This window comes from Microtus pennsylvanicus, chromosome 12 (assembly GCF_037038515.1).
Source record: "Microtus pennsylvanicus isolate mMicPen1 chromosome 12, mMicPen1.hap1, whole genome shotgun sequence".
In the NCBI taxonomy this organism is placed as follows: domain Eukaryota; kingdom Metazoa; phylum Chordata; class Mammalia; order Rodentia; family Cricetidae; genus Microtus; species Microtus pennsylvanicus.
The window spans coordinates 667,462-689,876 of NC_134590.1; the positions used below are offsets into that span (position 1 = coordinate 667,462).

The following is a 22,415-nucleotide window of genomic DNA, read 5'->3' on the forward strand; positions in this document are numbered from 1 at the left end:
GAACAGCTGCCCCTATAAATTCAGGACTTTCCTTTTCGATGTCACCGGTCAACAGGCCCCTGGGCGCACTTGTCCTCTCCAGAAACTCTGTCTTGATTCTGGACTACCTCCTCCCTGAACTGAGGGTTCATAAAGTTTATGCGATATAGTAGAATTACCCAGAGTGTTGTGTGAGCTAGACGGGTGAAAGTGTTTTCTACTTTCCTGAATTTAGAAACTTAGTTTTCAGGCATATTTGTTTGTGTTGCTAGATTCTTGCCCTGTTATCCACTCACTGCTACATTGTAAGCACTGTTTTATGGACCGGAAAACCTGTGTATCAGGGGAGGGTGAGTGCATTCAGTTGTCAGTAGATCTCCTGGTGTTGGTGTAGTCATGGAGATGATAAAAAGAATTACTCAGAAATTCAGTTCTGGTGTCCAGATGCTCTGCTGTTGGCCAGCCTCGTGCACTAAGCACTAAGGGTATTTCAGAGTCTGTGGGTGCCTTACGCAGGTGTGCATACCTGGGCATGAGAACATGTGATGCAGGACTCTGCCCATTGTGTGAGCTGGCCTAGAGCATCCAACCTGACCTCAAAGATGAGAATACAGGATGCATTAATTGCAAGAACTCTGGGCCTTGTTCCAGGTGAGACCAGAAATAACACTCTGGGGACTACTCGGGAGTGCCTTCATTTTGCCTCTTCCATGTATCACTAAACTTTCCACCAGGAAAGGGTTTGCTTGTAATTTTGACTTTTCTTATCATCTGACAAGGTGTATGTTTGGTGTACACGTGTTTAATGATTTCTCAGCATAGAACTCTGGCTTTGTGCTGACACCTGCAGTTTCCCAGGCAAGGGAGGTTGACTAACTGCACAGCTGTGTGTGTACACTGGGCTTAGCTGAGCGTAACGGGGCCCTGCACCCACAAATTCTTGCCTCTGCTGAGTCATGTACAGTTTCCTTTCAGGAATCTGCTTGTAGGTCTCTCTCTTTCCCTAAAAATAGTGCGCTCTGACTGGGGACTCAGGGGAAGGACTTTGGGACAGGGACAGGTGTGTGGGCAAATGCTGTAGTGCTGAGGTTTAGACTCAGGGCAGCAGGCCACCTGCTTGGCCTGGTCCTGGAATGGCTTGGAAGAGGCACGGCATGTTATCGTGGCTGGATGAGACGGAAATGTCCACAAGGTCACCTTGTTCCACTTGGAGACCCATCATCCTGTTGCAACATCATGAGGAAGTCATACAGGTTTGCAAACCACAGGGGAAACTACAGGCAGGGGCAGAGGTCACAGGACAAGTTTAGCTCAGAGTTCATTCACTCTGACCCTAATGCATCCAACATGGAGCCTGTAGGCATACTGGCTTAGAGGTGTCCAGAACTCAGCAATCCCCAGAGGAGCCCTAAGTTCATGTTGATAAGAACTCTGTATAAATGTCTCAAGGCAATGCACTGCACTGATAGTCCCAGTCCCCCTCACATTCTTAAACATCTACTAGAGGTGCCTTAGGGTCTTTGATTGGGGTGGACTCAACAAAGTCATAAACATAGACCTGTGGGGCACACCTGGAAACATCTGTAGCACATCTCTGTGATGAAAAACTGTGAGGGAGCCAGTAGGAAGCTCCTGTGAGATGCCCTTGTGGGACAGATCTGCGAGAAGCACCCCATGAGGTATACCTGCAAGCTGCACCTGTGGGAGACAAGCATGCTCAGGGACCATTGGACTCACCAGGTGACGTCTCTATAGCAACTGGGGGGTGGTTAAGGAGAAGTGGGATTGTTCCATTTACCGGTCTCCTATTAATTTTGCCTCATCAGAAAGTGGAATTTAAAAATGAGTCACACATCCTGGGAGTCATTTAGAACAGGAATGTGTCATCACCAGCTGTTACGGGAAGAGAATCTGGCTTCTTGTACCAAATTGTGGAAAGGATACAATTAGACAAGGAGCAGTATGTTCTGGAATTAAAATTAACCAGTCAGGAAAAAAATGGCAAGAGATAGAAGTGGGGAGAAATTAGAGCTCACTACCAGAGTCCCATCATGCAGAGGAACAGATATACGCATCTCAGAATGAGATGCTGGGAGCAGCATAAGAAAGACCACAGGCAGGAAAATGTGGGGCAGATCAAACACGTAGGCCTTCTGTGGGAACAAGATGGGCAGACCCTCAGCTAGGTTTCTCTTTGAGACAATAGTCTTCCTGTGTAGACCAGGGTGGTCTCCAACTCAAGACACCCATCTCTATCTACTGAGGGCTGGGATTAAAGGCATGAGTCTTCATGTCCGGCTTAGTTCAGACTTCGTATTTTATTTTCCCAGCTAACAATGACTGTAGCAGGTTTTCTTGGACCACCAGTCCCCAAATCATGACACAGAGACTTATTATTACATATGAATGCTCAGCCTTAGCTTAGGCTTGTTTCTAGCTAGCTTTTTAAAATTTTTAACTTAAATTAACCCATTTCTGTTAATCTGTGTGCTGCCCCAAGGCTTGTTTACCTCACCAGCATACTGCCCAGCCTGCTTTCCTGCTTCCTCCATGTGTGGTTGGCTGGTTACCCCACCCCCACCCTGCTGGCTGGCTCTGGCTGGCTAGTCCCTGGCTGGCTGACTGGCTCCCCTTTTCTCTCTGTCTGCCAGCCCCACATGTCCCTCTTCTTCCTAGCTATTGGCCATTCTGCTCTTTATTAGACCAATCAGGTGCCTTAGGCAGACAAGGTAAAACAGCAACACACCTTTACAAAATTAAACAAATGCAGAGTAAACAAATATAACACATCTTTACATAGTTAAACAATTATTCTGCAAAGCAAACAAATGCAACACATTTTATACAGTTAAACAAACACTCCATGCCACAGCCAACAACCTTTCATAGATATTCTCTGAGTGAGGAATGACGTGGTACATAGCAGGCACCAACCGTACACCCAAAGAAGACGGGTCACTATCAGAGATCCACAAAAGACAGCCCTTTACGTGATGGAGGGTCTGGGATGACCCTGCGGGAGGCATTTCACTAACAAGCAGGCTTGGGCAGAAGATAATGTTAGGCCAAATGGAGAAAGCAGGACCTGTGCCTGCTGTTTTGGAAACAACATTCTGAAGCTGAAAATTGCTGGCTAGCAGCCCAGGTGCAGTGTCCACCCATGGTCCTGCCTCTTGCAAAGAGAGGACCTGTGATCAGCTTCATACTTCTAGTAGTGACACAGAAGGCCAGCCCTGGATGCTGATGTCCAGCCCATAGCTGCAGGGCTAGGGACAGGGTGGTGGTACCAGGAAGGCCACTCTGATGAATCTCCCTTCTGAGCGTGGCTAGGATGTGCCTGTGGGTGAGGAGGCATCACACAGGGCAAGAAGTATAATGCATGTTTACTGCCAGTTCTGGGTCCTTTGCCCAGGTACTGACAGAGCTTAGGAGCCAGCCTGGGGTCCTTGGCATCTGGCAGTGTGAACCCACTTTAACACGTGGAAGCTTATTTGTGCACACCCATGTCTACTTTTTTCCCGCTCCATGTTTCCCCAGTGGAAACCCTTTATTCATTTATTATTTATTCATTTGTTTTTTTAATATTTATTTATTATGTATACAATATTCTGTCTGCGTGTATGCCTGAAGGCCAGTAGAGGGCACCAGACCTCATTACAGATGGTTGTGAGCCACCATGTGGTTGCTGGGAATTGAACTCAGGACCTTGGAAGAGCAGGCAATGCTCTTAACCGCTGAACCATCTCTCCAGCCCTCATTTGTTTTGTTTTATCTGAAGTTCTGGGCCACGAATTTGGAATTTCCAACTTAACATTGACAAACTGTCCCTGTGTCTCATGGGGCCAATGGGTCAACAGATGTGTATTATAGAATTCCACAGATGTGTTCAAAACTGCCCACTAAGCCAATGGCTAAGGCAGAGTAGAGATGCCTGGTGGTGGCCCATGAGGGTTCATTCTATTCTGACGAGCAGAAGTCCTAGAGGTCTCGGGAAGACGAGGAACATCATCTCTAGGGACAGGTGGCCCTCCTGTGATTCTTTTGCATAGAACCCAGGTAGGGAGGAGGTGTGGATGCTGAGGTTGGTCCCTGAGGCTGACAGTGGGTTGGTAGGGATGATCCTCATCTAGGTAGGTGATGGACATGGGGATGACCCTGCATGGCCATGGGTCATCCTCAAGATTGTCTGACTTCCTGGTTTCCTGGGTTTTGACCCAGGGTTTGGTAGAGAAACCTGTTTGGTCTCAGTCTTGTCAAGCACAACAGGATAGCACTCAGCGGAGCTGGGGGTCATCCAACATGCTAGGCCATGCCCTGTTCCTGAAGAAGGTTGCCCAATAATTGTAAGTCTCTTATTTTCTAATGGCTTCAAGTTTTGGGGGTATTTGTAAACACCTTAGGGGCTTCTGAATTCTCCTACGACTAAACAGCATGACTGAGGTCTGTGCAGTCATCAGGGCTCCTCAGGCTTGGCACAGAGAGCTCATCCTGGGAAACAGAGTAGAACGTTCTGCAGTGGAGACCTGAGTTAGTACAGAAGGCCTGGGAAGGGCACTTGCAAGATTCCCATGGCGTGGATAGGCGATTTTTGGCAGCAGTAAACAGGGAAGACAGGCGAGTCAAAACAAAGCCCTCAGTTTGGATGAGCACAGACCAAGAAACAGATGCCCCAGGAACTAAGAGACCTCAATACTGTAATCTGTGCAGATGATGGCAAATGCCACCAAGCACAGCATGGAGCCAGAGGCCAAGGGTGCACCTTCCCTAAAGGGTGGAGCCAAGGTCTGGGGACAGACTGGAGGCTTCAAGCTCACACACAATTCTTAGTACCCTGTGTGTTGGAATGAGGCCTTGTGGCACCATCATCCAGAAGGCACCTGGACCAGAGCAGCAGAAGGACTTGCTCCAGTTTGCAATTAAGAGGTTTTGCAGTTACAACCATCACTGTATGTTTAGCGACTCTGAATACAGTGGGATTGTGTTGTTATTGCTGTTTTGTTTTGTTTTGGATTTTTAAGAAAACATGTGGGCCATTTAAACTCAAAGCCAACAATAAGTCCATTTGAAACATCAAAGACTGTCAATGAACATCTGAGAGGACTCGACTCCAGCATCTTTGATACCGTTTTCTTTTGTAGTGTGAGCCCACAAATGAGAACAAAGTGCAATTCATTCATTTGAAGTGGAGCCCCCTTGTGGGGCCTCCAGCAAGGTTCTGCTCTCTTCTCTAGCACACCCAATTGACCCTTGAGGACAAGGACTGCCTTTTGAAATTAAAACAAAAACTATTGTGGCAAAAATACACACAACAACAATTTTAATCATATTTAAGTGTGAGATTTGGTGGTGTTAAGAATGTTACCGTTACCATCTGATCTTCTAGACTGAAACTAAGTTCCCATCAAACACTCGTTCCCCATCCTCTCCCTGGCCCTTGACGTTGTTCCTATGACCTCAATAACTCGAGGGCCCTCATGTTAGGAGCATCACAAAATATTTGTCCTTCTGTGTCTGGTTCCCTCAGCGTAACATCCTCACATACAGGCTGCAGTAGGTGTCAGAGTGTCATCCCGTTTCAAGACTGAATAATATTCCACGAAGGGAATGGGCCGCATTTTCTCCTCCTATCCTTCCATGGATATTTGGGCTGCTGTGAATACTGCTATCCAAACTTGGGTGTACAGATGTGCCCCTGAAGACCTGTAAGAACTGTTTATTGATCCAAATTTTATTGCTTTTCTGCAGATGTAAGAGAAGTACTTTTCCTCATCTATTTTAAAAGATTTATATCACTTTAAGTTAGGAGAACTGTCAGGCTTTAAGATTAGTGCTGGAACACGACATCCTTGGGGCTGGAGAAATGGCACAGCAGTTAAAAGATTAGTGCTGGAATCTCAAAACAAAAGAAACCAAACAAACAAAAAGAATAGTGCTGGAATCCCAGTAGTGTGTGAGTAGGGATATTGAAATGGGGAGCTCAAAGTTAATGAAACAAAGAAAGAAGGCAGGGGATTATTACTATACAATGTGCATGCTTAATGTCTTTGGTCCAGCAGGCACACCGCGGAGACAGCACAGAACACAGAGCCAAGGAATCTCTCTCTGTGTATGTGTGGTGTGTGTGTGTGTGTGTGTGTGTATGCGAGAGAGAGAAAGAGAGAGAGAGAGAGAGAGAGAGAGAGAGAGAGAGAGAGAGAGAGAGAGAGAGAGAGGAATGAGAGCTATTGACATGTACAGGAGCCGGATGTCTCTCAAGACACTGACTTGGGAGAGGGCATCTGCGTAATCTGTTGTATCAATGAGTGTGGTGGTTTGAATGAGCTCATGTATTTGAATGTTTGGTCACCAGTTGATGGAGTTGTTTGGGAAGGATTAGAAGGTATGTTGTAGCACAATTTCTAATTATTCCTAATAATAAACACCCAGAATCAGATATTAGGGGTGAAAGCTGAAGGATCAGAGAAGCAGACTAGCCAGTCACTAGTTCTTACCTCTACGAAATCCTCAGACTGAATGAGGTATACTATTTCTACAAATTCTCAGACTGACCTCTTTCTCTACGAAATCTCAGATGCATGCTCCGACTGAATCCTCAGACTCATCTGAGCTCCTGTCTCTCCTGCCTCATATTCCTCCTTCTGACCAGCCATATCACTCCTGTCTCTACCTCCCTAGGGCTGGGATTAAAGGCGTGGGATCCCAAGTGCTGGAATCACCTTTGTGTGAGCTCTGTTTCTCTTTTAGATAGATTCAATTTCGTGTAGCCCAGGGAGGCCCTAAACTCACAGAGATCCACCTGCCTCTGCCTCCTGAGTGCTGGAATTAAAGGCATGCACCTCCACTGCCTGGCAAATGCTTTCTTTTATAAGTTGCCTTTATAAATTTTTATGAGTTGGTCATATTGTCCGTTACAGCAATAGAAAAATAACTTAGTCAATGATCCTAAAGGAAGGGGCTAAAGACTCAATAAAGGCCTCGGGCGGCCAATAGTTTAGCCAGGCATGAGCCACAAAGGACAGAGGTGGAAACCGGGCACATTTGGGGAAGGCACTGGTGACTGGTTGAGTCAGTCAGATGAAAACAGGCTGAATTTGCCACTGGTCAGAGCTGCTCTTGGTGGAAGCTGCAGTGGTCTTTCTGGATCCTCCAGTTTTTTCAGTTGCATTGCCGTGAAGCACAGAGGCCTTTGCAGATAGCCACGATCATCTTCTACCAGTTGCCTGAGCGGGAACAAGAGTCCTGCTGACTGTCCCGGTTCTATTTCTATTGTTGTGATAAAATATATTGACAAATAACAACTTAGGAAAAATGGGTTATTTTAGCTTACAATTCCAAGTTACAGTCCATCATGATTTGGGAGAAATCAAGGCAGAATCTGGAGAAGCTGGTCACACCACATCCACAGTTAAGAGTAGAGAGCTAAACATATCTACAGCCTGCACGCTAGTTTTTTTTAACTCTTATATAGTTCAGGGCCCAGCCTAGGAAATGGTGCTGCCCACAGTGGGCTGGGCCTTATGTAACAATCAAGACAATCTTCCAAAGACATGCTCTCAGGCCAATTTAGACAATTCCTCAATTGAGAATCTCTTCTCAGGTGAGCCTACGTTATGTCAAGCTAAGAATTGAAACCAAATGGTTCACTGTGAAGTGTAAGCCTACATACTCACCTCCTCATGATATGGCCAGGTTGGTGGCATCTTTCTTTGGTTAGAAGTGGCCATTTATTCCTGTGCCTGTACCCCGGGTGATCTCTAACCACACAAGATGAGCCAGTTGATGGCTCAGTTTGTTGTCACGTGGGCTTTGGATGTTGGGGATATGGGTTTTTGTGGTCCCACTGCCACCCCTTACCACCACCAGGAAACCTGATCAGTACCAGGAAGTTGTCTCCAATACTCAAAGCAGGAGCCATCTGGGTCATGTGTGACCTGTTGGCTAGATTCTGGTTCATCATCCACCCCAAGATAAGCTATCAGCTTATATCCTTTCAGAGTGAAGATGAGTCTGGCATCTCTTGGTTGGTGGGAAAATATCGCTCAGGGCCAGGCTGTCACTGTGAGGAACTGGAAGTGGATGCCTGTCTACAGCTTGTTCAGCAGGAAGGCAGAATGTGGTTCCAAGATCAGTGCAGCCCCAGCAACACACAACCTGTTTCCAAAGCGTTGTAGCCAGAGTGCCTGGTGCAGGTGTTGACCTGCGGGATAGTGTCCTGTCTTTAAGGCGTAGGCTGCCTGCCCATCACGGAGTCCCATGTGGGGGCTAGAGCAGAACATTTGGGCTGTAGCTGAGCAGAGACTATTTAAGAAACAATATTTAAGAAACTCACTCACTCATTGAAGAAGCATTAGGACACCCAGAGTAATACTAAGCACTGATACAGAAATGTAGTCGTCACAATACGAGGACCAGAAAGAGCTCTCTGAAAGCAGCAGTTCAAGGTCTGATTGAGGAGACCTTGGATAGAACGCTTCTGTCTAAGCGATGTTTGAAGCAGGGCTAATAACGCAGTGAGAAGTCAGTTCTGCCTGGCGATTGTCCACAAGATACTGACCTGTGGCCTTGCTGAAAGAATTCATGAAAGAGCCAGAAAGCTTCTTCTGATTGTCATGGCATGGGGCCATTATCCTCATTCCTTGTTCACACAGAAATCACATCTACAAAAGAACTCTTTCCACAGCCATGGTTTCAGAATGAAAAAGATTTATCGCAACCATCCTCTGACTACAAAATGTAGAGAAAAACCAAAGGGAGACAGAATCAAGGTTGTTATAAACCAAACTCACCTGAGGTTAAACCTTTGCAAAGGGTAAACTAATAACTCCAGTGTTAGCTTCCAATCTCTACTCTAGTTCTTGTGATAATATTGTCTTTGTTCTTGGGTCCCTTTCACATCTGATTTTGTATCTATCTATCTATCTATCTATCTATCTATCTATCTATCTATCTATCTATCTATCATCTATCTATGTATCTATGTATCTATCTATCTATCTATCTATCTGTTGAGACTAATCGAGTCCTGGCCTTCAGCTGCTCTTCCCTGTCTAGAGCCTTCTAATAGAAGTTACTAAAAGCTGTTCCTAGCGTAGAGGATCAGAGGATGGGATTTTCACCTGTTGGCCATTGACTGTAGTGTATTTAAGCCTCCATGGTCTATTAAAGAGGGGCTTTTTGGTACCAGTGTTTGAAGGTCTGTGTGTCGGTCTGTCTCTGCGTGTGTGTTCTCAACCTCCAGCCCCTTGCCCGAAGCTCACTAACTGGGTTCTAGCGCATAGAGCGCAGACGGGGACCGCGGTGCGCGGCATCCATCCATCCATCCATCCATCCATCCATCCATCCATCCATCCATCCATCTATCCATCTATCTATCCATCTATCTATCTATCTATCTATCTATCTATCTATCTATCTATCTATCTATCTATCTATTCATCTAGCCACTCCTCCACCAATCTATCTAATCAATTCATTTATATATGGTTAAGCACATATATATGTGATTAAGGCATATTGCTTCTTTATCCTCTTAGAGATATTTATTAGATATTATCAGATATTTGTCACTTCTGATATTTAACATTTTACAATGTGCTTTTAACACCGTTTTTACAGTTGTATTAAAGTATAATTGACAAAAATCAAACTAGCACACATTTAGCTTGATCTCCTGAGCTCAACCCTGTCTCATAAACCCAGGAAGGTCTTTCGACTCTGCCTGGACTCCTCAGCTGGCATCATTTCTGGCAGCTCTTAAGCTATTACACGATGTATTGGAGGACTTACTTGATACTCAGTTTCTGTCCTACCTTGTTTAATGCTTAGCATTTGAAAACCATGCCTGCTGCCTTCTGTGCAGCATTTGAGTTATTTCAAGGGGAAGGAGACCCTGATACCTTTGTTCTTATTGTTTTGGCAGAAGTCCTTATTTTCACTGCACCAGAGGGAGCATCCCTGAGCATCTCTGCGAGGGTTTACTTGGAAATCTGGGGGTACTTGTCCAGCCACTGGGCTTTTGTTTGCCCTACATGAAAGTTTTGTCTGTAGGATGGCTGTGTCTACTTACGTGTGCTAAGGAAGAAAGGCTACACCAGGACTGTTCAGCCCTGGCTTTGGTAGTCCAGGAATATGAGGAGACAGTGTGGCAGTTAGTCACAGAATCATGATTACAAATGAGGAAATGAACACAGGAAACACAAGAACCCTGCTTTAGTCCCACAGGTAGAAGCAAGGAATTGGAGTGGTGGAAGGCTGGGATATGTGGGAGACAGAGCCAGGTCCATTTCTAAAGGAAACCAAAGCAGAGAAGGGTCTCTGTCCTTCACAGAACAGCATCAGTGTAGGCTCCTGCCGAGGAGATCCAGCTGTGTCTTCATGGTGGAGATGAAGAGTGGCAACTCTCTCTTGAGAGATGGGCCCCACCGATTCTGGATCCCACTGCTAAAACACGGACAGCTGGCAGCACTGTCCCCCCATGGCTCACCTGGGCTCTGTGCTATCATAAACAGAAGTCAGAGGAGACATAGAGGGATTCCAATCAAGTGCTTCAGCTAGACTCCAAAGGAGACCATGACAGACATGCGAACAGTGACTGTCTTTGAGGTCCACCCAAGACCTCATGCTCATGTTTCTCAGGACAATCTGCCCTTCCATGTTGGCTCATAAGCGTGTGCCTCATTTTAGTGATTTGTTGCTGGGTCTGGGGCCTAGGACAGCATCCAGCCCTCCATGGCCCTGGACTGGCAATAGCACTGGCCCTGGACTGGCAATATTATTTTGTTTCCCAAATTCCACCTGTATCCGGTAAAGCAGTGACCCCCCTAAGGTTATTATCCTGGTTGCACTCATATATAGAATTTGACTGTGGCTTTGGAGTCAGTGCTAGGATGAGCTCATGTGCTCAGTGGCCCCCTCTCTCCCTCTCCATGTAGAACTCTCAGCTACTACTCCAGTGCTATGTCTACCTGCATGGCACCTGCTCCCTGCCATGATGATAATGAACCATCCTCTGAAATTCTAAGCCCCCACTCAAATGCTCTCCTTTATAAGAGTTTCTGTGTCATTGTGTCTCTTCGAAGCCATAGAACAGTAATGAAAACAGGTCATGAGGGAGTTTTTGTGGTGGCAACTCCTGGAAACCTTGGAACCAAAGCCTGAGTAGCTTTTGATGCCAGACTTTATGACCAGAAGATTTCAAAGGTGACACATCTGGTCACATAATTTCCTGGTGGAGTTTATCCAAATGTTCTCTCACACTTTGAGAATGAAGTCTAGTACAGTATGCCCAGACTCAAGTATAGAAAGTCTCCTGAGAGCATTCCAAGCTACAGACCAGTGGTTCTCAACCTTCCTAGTACTGAAACCCTTTAACACAATTCCTCATGTTGTGATGACTCCCAACCATAACATTATTCTTATTGCTACTTCATAACTGCAATTTTGCTAATGTTATGAGTTGTAATGTAGATATCAGATATGCAGAATATTTGATATGCGACCCCCAAAGGGGTTGTAACCCACGGATTGAAAAGCAAGGCTGTAGACCACTATGGCTAGCAATCCATGGTTTACATTCTTCAAATTTTAATTGTGTAAAATTTTAAAATTAGCTACACAAATATTCACAGACCAGGTACTACATGCTAGATGCTATTATTGACACTGAAAACAATAAGTGAAAAAAAACACTTCCTGTTTTCAGATTCCTGGACTCAGTGGTCAAATAACCAAGTCTACTTGGTGAATTCCAGGCCATTAAGAGAACTTGTCTCATTTTTCAATGAGAAGAGAGATCTGAGAAAAGCCAGGGAGCTTAGGGCAGTCTGAATGAGGACTGCTTTCCTGCAGGCACCCTGAACATAGGTACTGGGTAGAGCGAGTCAGAGAGTAAGGGAGATAAAGGTGCAAACACAGAATTGCTTTTGCTCACTCTGAATGAGTTTTTCTCAGCTGAGTACAGGGGCTGGGGTGGGTCTTGTTTATCTTTAAAGATGAGATACAATGTTTCATGTGCTAGAATGAGGCCTTAATAGAGTAGATGAAGACAGGAGGTCGGAACCTATCCTGGAGCGCCAGGAGGAACTTTGAACTGAACCATGAGTTTGGAGTTCTCAGTAGCTAGGTGTTTCTTACAACTATGAGGCTGGGTGGTAAAGCCCACAGCAGTGAGTGTGATGGAGAAGGCACTGTCAAGGGCTGAGCCTTGTAGGCATCTCTTCCACCCGCTTAATGCAACACCACTTCCCATGTACCCATGTTTGATGTGTTGGACTTTAGCCTACAGGAAGGCATTTCCTTAGCTGTCTGAATGGTGGTTTTTTTCCTCTCCCAGAGCTGACTCAAGCAGGAGCCATGCATTTCCTGGTGACTATTCCTGAACACTCAGAGCATCTTGGTGGTCAGCTAAATCTTCAGAAAATTAGCAGCTGCCAGACTGAAGGTCACAAGATTCCTTCCTGTATCTGTTTCCGCTTGTTTCACAGGGAAAAGAATGTGAGAATTTACTGTTTATTGGCAGTTGGTGGATCAAAATATGAGAAACGGTTTTATAACCTTACTAAAATTTGTGCCACTGCTTGAGCTAACATAAAAATTCTATTAGTAATGTCGTGGGCCAGTGACATGGCTCAGCAGGTAAAGACACTTGCCACCAAGCCTGTAGACCTGAGTGTGGTCCCCTGAACCCACAAGGAGGAAGAAGAAAACCAAATGCAGCCAGTTGCCCTCTGACCCCCACAAGTTTCCACTACATTCCCATTCCCACATGCAAATGTGCATACACAGTGAACAAATAAATGCAATTTAAAAAATTGAAAAAACTAAAAAAAAGCATTTTCTTATATAAGTTTGGAAATAACATTTTAAATGAAAGCGTTTATCTGCTTTTTATTTTATGACTTCAATGTGACTTGCTATTTCTTGCAAAATCCACTGTTTTTGTAACTCTATCACTGACAACAATATTGCAAAATTAGGACATGAATAAACCCTGATTGCATCTGACTCAGCAGAATGCTTGCTCCCATCCCTGACAAGAGGGTGCTGCTCTGATCTGAATGCTGGGTGCTGTTCCTACAGAAGCTTATGAATTCCAGGGAGGACAAGGGGGAATCGTGTTGGAATGCCTTCCGTTAGAGATATACAATGTGCATGCTATTACTGCACAGGTGATTGCTCCCAAACACTGGAAGAAACGCATTCTGAACTTAAAATGATGGCTATAGCCACAATCCATTTTAAGTCCAGTCTACATCATTCATATTTCCCTTTTCTTTGTAGATAAGTAAAATAAGCATCCCCGGTCAGATTTGCATCATTTGCTCATTTCTGTGATATAAATTCTCCTGGAAAGGTAAATTATAAGCTGTCACCTGGAGCTACTGAGCAAGGGGTTGAGAGATACAGAGCAGAATATACATTTTTGCTCAGCTTGATGCAATTTCAGAAAACAGGTAATAGAAAAGTGTGGTAAAGAGCTGGAGAGATGACTCAGCAGTTAGGGCACTCCTGAGTTCAATTCCCAGCAACCACATGGCAGCTAACAACAATCTATAATGGGGTCTGATGCTTTCTTTTGGCTTACAAGCATACATGCAGATAGAGCACTCATGCATAAAATATATACATAAATGATTTTTAAAAAGAGTGAACGGAAATGTGTGGTAAAATAGAAAGTGATTGCTTTAAGTATACGTTACCAATATTTTAATATAATTTATTTAGTTGTAGGCTTATATAACTTATTATAACTTATTTTCACCTGGGCATCGACAGCTTCATCAAGACTTCAACTTCTGAAGATCCCTTCAGAATGATGTTTCTTGGTGTGACTCTTCTGATTCAGACTTCCTACCTGTTTCAGGCAAGCAAGAAGGTGAGTTCCAACCCACTACAGTGCAAGCCTTTATGAGAGGCACACTTCCCAGTATGCACTTTAGAGAGAGAAAGAAAGAGAGGGAGGAAGGGAGGGAGGGAGGGAAAGAAGGAAGAAAGGAAGGAAGGGAGGGAGGGAGGGAGGGAGGGAGGGAGGAAGGAAGGAAGGAAGGAAGGAAGGAAGGAAGGAAGGAAGGAAGGGCAGCTGCATGCGGTAGAACTGGTAGGTTTGGGTGAGTAGCTCCTCTGGAGCCATGAATATTATGAGACCTCAAGGCCCTTCTGTGGCACAAATCCAGACCTGCACTGGGAAATCATGGTTGTCTCACTGAACTTACAGGTTGGATGACTGGTGGGGCTCTCAAGGGATTGGACTGAATGAAGTATAATATGTACTTCGGTTGTTACAGGAGGATCCAAAGGACCATAATATATATGTACAGACTACTTAATTTTAAAAAGTTAACGAAACTTTTTTGTTTTTGTTTTCGAGACAGGGTTTTTCTGTGTAACAGCTCTGGCTGTCCTGGAACTCGCTCTGTAGACAAGGCTGGCCTCAAATTCACATTGACCCACCTGCTTCTGCCTCCCAAGTTCTAGGATTAAAGGTGTGCACCACCATGCCCGGCCTAACAAAAGTTGTTTTTAATGCTTTACTGAAGAAGAAAAGTGAAATGGTTGGTGGTATTCATAACTGGGCAATGCAAACTAAAGTCACAGAGAGATTCCATCTATGGATACCAGACTGGCCAAAATACCAGGGAAGCTGACATCATCCCAGGTTGCCAAGAATGCAGATTCGCAGAATGGCATGGGGGAATGAAAAGTTTTTGGTAAACAATCTTTTGGTTTCTTTAAGATAAATGTGTGCTGGCGCCCAGCCATTCACTCCTATTACACACTAAGGAGGTGGAAATGGGCTCATAAGGACTTCAACCTGCATGATGTCACTTTTGCATAGTATCTCAGTCACCCCTGTAGGAAAAGCTGGAATGACCGTCATGTTGTGAATAGATCAACACTTTTTAGTAGAATTGTATTTAATGATAAGAACAAACAATCTGGGCTGGAGAGATGGCTCAGAGGTTAAGAGCACTGGCTGCTCTTCCAGAGGTCCTGAGTTCAATTCCCAGAAACCACACGGTGGCTCAGAACCATCTGTAATAAGATCTGGTGCTCTCTTCTGGTCTGGTCTGCAGACATGCATATGGACAGAACAGTGTATACATAATAAATAAATAACTCTTTTTTTAAAAAATAATAAGCAATTCATTGTTTATGCAAGGGTATGAATAAATCTGAAAGGCACTGAAACCAGAAAATATTGCCCACTGCATGATTCCATGCATATGAAATGCTGTATTGAAAACTATTGTGCACTGCTGAATGGTGGTGGTGCACACCTTTAATCCCAGCAACTGGGAGACAGAGGCAGGCAGATCTTTGTGAGTTTGAGGTCAGTCTGGTCTATGAAGCAAGTTCTAGGACAGCCAGGGCTTCACAAAGAAACCCTGTCTTAAAAATAAACAAACAAAGAGCTATAATGCATGGACCTCGAATGGGGGAAGCTGAGACAGCTAACTTTTGCTGAAGCTGGAACAGTACTGAGTCATGAAGTGGTTGTTTGTAGACACGTATGCAATCGTTCAAACTCATGGAACTGCATAGTTAAAATCAGTGGTTCTTATTGTTCATAATTGAACCTCAGCGCCTAAAGGGGAAAAAAGTAAAGATGGTATTACTCACAACCCAGCGATTTCACTCTCACGTTACTCAACTGCATGTCTCAATGATTCAGAACACACAAATATTTCCAAACTAGCAGCAACATGATGCTTATTGCCGTGAAACGGAGAAGCTACCGGGCTTCGTAACCAGCAATGAGTGAGCTATAGCTGAGCACAACATTATGAACACACTTGACAAACATATAGAGAACAAAAGGAGCCAGACACAGATTCACTGTACAAAGCTAAATAAACAAACAAAAACAAAACCAGGCCAAGCCAACTACAATGAATAGGAAAGCACCTCTCCTAATAAATGTCTAAACAAATGCAGGAAAACAGGACTGATGGGCTAACAGGCTCTGGGCTGCATCCTCAGGCTCTTCAGTCTTGTATCTTGGATGAAGCTAGGATAAACACTTATTTAAATGTCATGAAGATGTCACATGACTATTTAATATTTTCTGTGATTATATTCTGTAAAACACAAGCTTTTAAAATAATAAACATGGCTACATCCACCTCTGAGAACTCATGACCATGGTTTCACTGAGTTCTTTGAAAGGCTCACGGGGTGTTTTTTATAGAGATGCCTGTACTATCTATCTGAAAAAACAGGTTAACCATGGCTATTCCCGGGAAAATGGGGTGATGGTAACAATGAAAATTTCAGTTATTTGGTTAGTAGGATGTGTGAACACTTGTCCTCAGAACTCATGAGCTAGAAATACAACCCCCAAAGTTCACGGGGTGTGGTGGGACATTTGGGATGTAATTAGTTGAATGGTTTTGTCATGGAAGGGACTCTTTGGTTGCTCTGTCTTGCCATGAGATGCTCCACACCATGCCACAGTACAGCCCAAGGACTTCACAGCTGCAAGCACCTCTGGAACTGTGAACTAAATAAATCTTTGTTCTTTGTAGACAGTATGGTATTCCATTAGAGTTAAAGAAGGTGGCCTAAGACATAGGTTGTAAAATAAAGAACAAAAATACTTTAAAAAGTGGTGGAGTAGAAAAAAAATAAGAGCTCAAATAATCTTCTAGGAGGTGTGGTTTTAAATGCTAGTAAACATATATATATATATATATATATATATATATATATATATATATATATATATATATATATATATATATATTGGTTTTTCGAGACAGGGTTTCTCTGTAGCTTTGGTACCTGTCCCGGAACTAGCTCTTGTAGACCAGGCTGGCCTCGAACTCCCAGAGATCCGCCTGCCTCTGCCTCCCGAGTGCTGGGATTAAAGGCGTGCGCCACCACCGCCCGGCTAAACATGTAAATATTAAAATAAGTCTCAAAGGTGATAGGAAAGTAGTCCTTAAGACGTAATCGCTGTTGTATTTCTGTGTGTCTTTCCTGGAATTAGCGCTTTTCAGTGTGGGACGGTGATAACTGCCCCAGGAGGCTGCCAGACCTGCCCAGGCTCTGGGAATTTATTTGGTCAGTAGCTGATGATTCCTCTCCAGTCTGGTGTCTGTCTGTCTGTCTGTCTGTCTGTCTCTCTCTCTCTCTCTCTCTCTGGAGTTGCTCTCCTCCCTGCCTGAGTCCACCAGGTCTCTCTTGGCATAAATAGGAAATTAAGCGGACTCTGGAAACGGAGATTGAAGCGGGCTCATAGTAGATCATGGTGAGCTCTTCCTTGGTGAAAGGATCCTGGCATAAAGCAACTCAATCTGCTCTAAAGTCCTACACGGGTAAGTTTCAATGTCACTCTTAGTTGAGATGTCATGGGACCGCAGACTGTCCCTCCCACTCTCTGCTGATTCCATGCTGGGCAGAAACTGCAGGGTGATTGTAAGTAGTCCTACCAGTATGCTGAAGTAGGGAGAGAGTTCCTCTGGTTCTTCCAGATTCCAGCAGAGCTCCTCAATACACACCGGAATGCTCTCCTGCAATCTTGTGGTGCCCTTGCCCTCAGTATAGAGTTGAATTGACTGAGCTTGTTCTTCTCAGCAGAGTTCCCCCTCTCCCTGCAGCTGCCCAGTTAGGTTCTCTGAGCGACCCAGTGCTGTAGAGACAACTGTATTCCAGCTCCTGGACCTAAAGCTTCCGGCAGAACCAGATCAACGTTTACTCCACCACAGACATGCAAACAACCAAGCAGATGGAACTGAACTGCCCTTACCCTGATGTTTCCAGTCCCACCTGATAGGGAACATATATTTGCACTACAGGGAAATCCTGTGCTATGGGATCCTCTATAGGGGCTGGAGTCCGGAAGGCAGAGGAAGAACGATAGCCTGTGCACAGAGCCCGGGGGTTTCAGTCCCAATTCCAGCAGTCACTGATACACTCATGGAAAGCCCGTCTGGGGAAAACAGAGGTCAAAACTGGATCAGACAGGTTTCCGATAAAACCGAGGCAATTAAGAAATATGACGATAAATTTTGAGAAATGAGGAGCAGTGTCAGGTGAGGATCGTCATAGAATGTGAATATGCCCCAGGAGTGGGAACATCGTGTACAAGAGCCCTATGGTGATTTTGGGAAATGTGAAGATTGATAGAGGGGTGGCAGCGCCCATCTAGAGGAGGAACAACCCAGAAGAGAAATGTTTCCAATGAGTCCTCTGATGGTAGAAGAAATCCCCATAGCCCCGCTCAATTCTTCCACCTTAAGGTCAGAGTTCACCCTGCATAGAGGAGGTGTCCTCAATCCTTTCCTCTCCAAGCCCAGCCATTTGCAAGGCTCTGGCATGGGGAGCAGAGGGAGCTCTGCAACACGCAGCAGCTCCAAATCTCGTTTCCCTGGAAACTGGAAGAACCATTGGAAGTTTGCACTGAGCTCTGCTCCCAAGCGTGGGCGCCACGATCCTTACGCACGCAGGCTCGCGGAGCCTCCTGGGCCACGCGCCAAGCTCACCGAGGCAGGGTTGCGTCTTTGCTTTCTGGCGAGTCATCATTTACCAGGCGCAGGATCGGTAGGATGCTGTTTCAAATTCTGCTCCGCCTACTAAAAATACAGAGAGGCTGGTTCGCTCTTTCTGAAGCTCTGGGCCGAACTGAAACCCACGCAAACGTCCGGGAGTCTTTGGAAGGCCTCCATACACCCACCAGCAAGTGGCTTCTAGGAGGGTGGGCGAGAACCCCGGTGCTGCCTCGGACGCAGGGGCTCAGCTTCCCCAGGCAATACAGTTCTTGGTTTTGGGGGGGAGGTCTTTAACAATAAGTAGGAAAGCCCCTGGGCCTTTGACCTACCAGAACCTTCCATAAGGTCGACGCGCAGGCGCGTTCTCTCCACCGCACCCTGGTCCCCACGCCTGGACCCCGCTTCTCTCCACCCCAGCCTCAGGCACAGCCTCTGCAACCCGAGGTTCCGAAGCTGCGCAGGCGGCCTGACTCACCCACACCCGGGATTGCGGGTCAGGGCGGGGCTGCCGGAGGCCTCGAGAGGTCTAAGTACGGATTTGAGCGACCACAGCACTCTCCCTAGCGCACTAGAACGCAGGTCAAATTTGTTCACCTGCGTGTGAGGAAATTTTCTGACAGATCTGGAGACGGGACTGGACCCAAAGGTGAACTCACCTGAGGTTCTCCCCCAAGACTCCATCCGGGCCTTGCTTCGTGGCTGGATCCTCGGAGAGAAATCTCCAGCTAGTTCTCCCGCACACCCTACTCACAACCCCTAAGCACCTACAATACTCTTCACGCATCTCAAGGTAACATACCTTCTGCACATACACCACTTAACACACATACCACATTTCCCATATCGCAAGTCTGGACACCTCACACACTACACTGCACTCTCGGAATACATACCGCTCCCCACACCACACAACACATACGCGCACACCACTCTCCCATACCCCATACTCTAAGGCCTATGCATATTCCTCATACATGCACACACACAACACACAGCTCTACATGCCAATACTTCCCTTCTTCCTCCATCCTCGAATACCCTGCGCACCCTCCTCTATTCCCTCTGGACATTTCCTCCTTCCCCTTTTCCTCGCCCAGGCTCTCCCTTATACCCATCCCTAATTGCTGAAATCCCCTGCTAACTTCTTGGAGCTTCCGGGTCCAGTCAGGTGGGCGTGGAGACTAGCCGCCCAGAGGATGGGGGAAAGCAAACGCAGGGCTTCCAGAGGTGGGAGGTCCTGGGGGTGGGGCCCAGGGGGTCCCTGGAGAAGAAGGCCCAGGTGGAGTGGCGTTCCTAAGGCGGCGGGCGCTGGACAGTGACATTGACAGGGGGAGGACAAGGAAGGCGGAGACTTGGCGAGGGGCCCTTCCCAAGGGGAGGACCTCAGGGGAGTCCTAGGGGCCCGAGGGTCGGGAGGGGGCCGCGGAGGGTGGTGTCAGGGCGAGGCGCGCGGAGCCGCGGGTGGGGGGGCCGCGCGTCCGGGGATCGGCGCCGCGGTCTGGGGAGGGGGCGCGCGCGCCTTGCGGTTTTCCGCGCCGGCTCAATTCCCGGTGCGGGGTCGCGGCGGCGGCGGCGGCGGGAGGCGGAGGATGCGGGCTCCAGTGGCGGCAGCGCGAGCTCGGGAGGACGCGGGAGGATGAAGAGGAGGCCGGCGGTCCGGCCGCGCGGCGCCGGGAGGAGGCGCAGGCGGCGGGGGCGGCGGCGGGCGGCGGCGGGCGCGCCGGGTGCGGGCCGGCTCCGGCGCGGAGGATGAAGTGGAGCGTCCGCGGGGCCTGCGCCGCGCTTTCCTCCAGCCTGCTGCTCGCCTGCGCGCTCAGCGCCGCCGCCGTCGGCCTCAAGTGCTTCTCTCTGGGCTCTGAGCTGCGCGGGGAGCCTTTCCGGCTAGGGGCGGCTGCCGGTGCCTTTTACTCCGGGCTACTGTTGGCCGCCGGCCTCTCGCTGCTCGGCGCCGCCCTGCTGTGCTGCGGGCCCCGGGAGGCGCCCCTCGCCGGGTCAGGGGCCGGGTCGGGCCCCGGACTCGGGGTCCCCGCATCTCCATCGGGCGCTCCGGAGCCCTCTTCTGGAGAGACGCGGGCGGCTGCCGGGCCCTCGGGGAGGGTGAACAGCCAGAACCTGCTGCTCCTAGGCGTCCTGGTCTTCATGCTCGGGGTTCTCAGCGCCTTTGCGGGAGCAGTGATCGACGGCGACACAGTGTCCCTGGTGGAACGCAAGTACTCCCACTATTGCCTGCCCCCGCGCCCGCCGGCCCTTGTCCCCGGCTCGGCCCCTGGCTCTGCAACCCCGGGCTCCAGCACGCCGCGCGCCCGCAGCACCCTGGACAGCGCCACATCAGCCAAATGCCGTCAGCTGAAGGACTACCAGCGCGGCCTGGTGCTCTCCACTGTATTCAACTCGCTCGAGTGCCTGTTGGGCCTGCTCAGCCTTCTGCTGGTCAAGAACTACAAGTCTTCGCAGGCCCGGCGCGGTCGGCGCGGCCGGCGGAGGGCGAGCCGGTCTTTGGCACGGCCGCGGGGCGGACCCGGGCTCCGCGCTCAGTCGCTGGCCTCTCGGACCCGGCGCGGCCGGCGGGGCAAAAGGGGGCGGCGGCTGCAGCCACGACCCAGCGAGGCCTCCATCCTGTCCCCGGAGGAGTCCGACTTCAACACCCCAGGAGACTGCGCGAGCTTCGCGGCGCACCACGCTGTGTCCTACATCAACGTGGGCGTCTTCCATGCCTTTGACGAGGCGGGCGTGGAGGTGTGCTGTGGCGGGCACCCGTCGGTGGAGCTGCCGGGGTACGCGCCCTCGGACCCCGATCTCAACGCCTCCTACCCCTATTGCTGTCGGCCTCCCTGTGAGATGGCGCGCCCTTGGGAGCCTAGTCGGGCCTGCTGAGTCCGGGCCCAAGCGGCCTGGGACACCAGAAAGGGCAGCAATCGGGCATTGCTTGGCGTCGTGCCTGCGCGTGGTTTGACACTTTTCTGGTCCGGCCCTGTGAGATCTGCGAGACCCTAGGACACTCCGGTATTCTCCTTTCTGTGTGAGGAGGTGTCTCCCCTCTATGTCATTCGTATCTGGACTCCATTTAAAGTTTACAATAAATGTTTGGGGTGGGCTTGCCAATCACACTTCTCTTAGACAAGTCCGTGCCCCCAGGACTGCGCTGGGAGGTCCTGGGTCGAATGGGCAAGAACAGAACGCTTATCCAAGGTGAATTTCGTGCGGAGGACCTCAGCTGAGAGTACAAAGCAGTTGGAGCTGTAGGAACAGAAGTGAAGACCAACCAACAGCAACACTTTGTACCCGGATGTGCCTGCTTCTGTTGACACTTTCTTACTGTAAAGCTCTCCATAAACAGTGAAATTGTTTGGTAAATTTATTGCAATTTGACATTGGTGAGTTCCTTTATTAAATTGATTGCTATGTTATTGGAGAATGTCCCTCAGCTTGGAATTAGAGGAGTCTACACTCGAATCAGCATGGGGGCAAGTGGCTGAATTGGGACAAAGGCTAAGCTAGAACAGCTGTGTTCTGCTGGCTGGTTGACTGGGTGCAACCTGTCTCCAAGCTAACTGCTGCGCGGGGAGACACTGATGCCAGACCCCTGCATTTCTGTTTTTGGAAACTGGCTGTGTGGTTTCTACTGCAAAGCAGTAGGTTTTATTTTTGGTTAATACATATGAACAGTTTAATCCTATTTTGAAAAAAATCAAAGTCTTAGTTTTTTTGCAAAGATAAATTTCCTGTTAACTCAATAATCTGGTAATTTTGATTATATAGGATTTCATTTAAAGTACACCACTTTAATAGCCTTAATGAATGTGGAGGACATACCTTTAAGTGAGTTTAATATGCGTGTAACCATTTACACACAAATGAAATGAGTTCTCTATGACCGGAGTGTCTCCATCCTTCTGGTGGGCTGGCTGGAAGCCAAGCAGGCTCTAAGTTGTGGGAAAAGGTGATCCG

The 22,415-nt window shown here is 47.6% G+C and overlaps 2 protein-coding genes across 2 annotated transcripts in view; one reads left to right on the plus strand and one right to left on the minus strand.

Annotated features, from left to right (window-relative positions):
- Positions 1–19,606, minus strand: part of Pde6b (phosphodiesterase 6B) — a 57,858-nt gene extending 38,252 nt beyond the window's left edge. Inside the window, exons 1-2 of the mRNA XM_075942881.1 lie at positions 19,124–19,606; positions 13,739–13,831 (exon numbers count right to left, since the gene is read on the minus strand). The gene's annotated coding sequence lies outside the window, so the exon portion shown is untranslated. The remainder of the gene's footprint in view (positions 1–13,738; positions 13,832–19,123) is intronic.
- A 390-nt stretch (positions 19,607–19,996) lies between these two features.
- Tmem271 (transmembrane protein 271) lies at positions 19,997–22,242 on the plus strand. The gene has a single exon (XM_075942882.1). The coding sequence runs from the start codon at positions 20,217–20,219 to the stop codon at positions 21,339–21,341; it is 1,125 nt and encodes a 374-aa protein (XP_075798997.1). The 5' UTR covers positions 19,997–20,216; the 3' UTR covers positions 21,342–22,242.
- Positions 22,243–22,415: the final 173 nt, after the last annotated feature.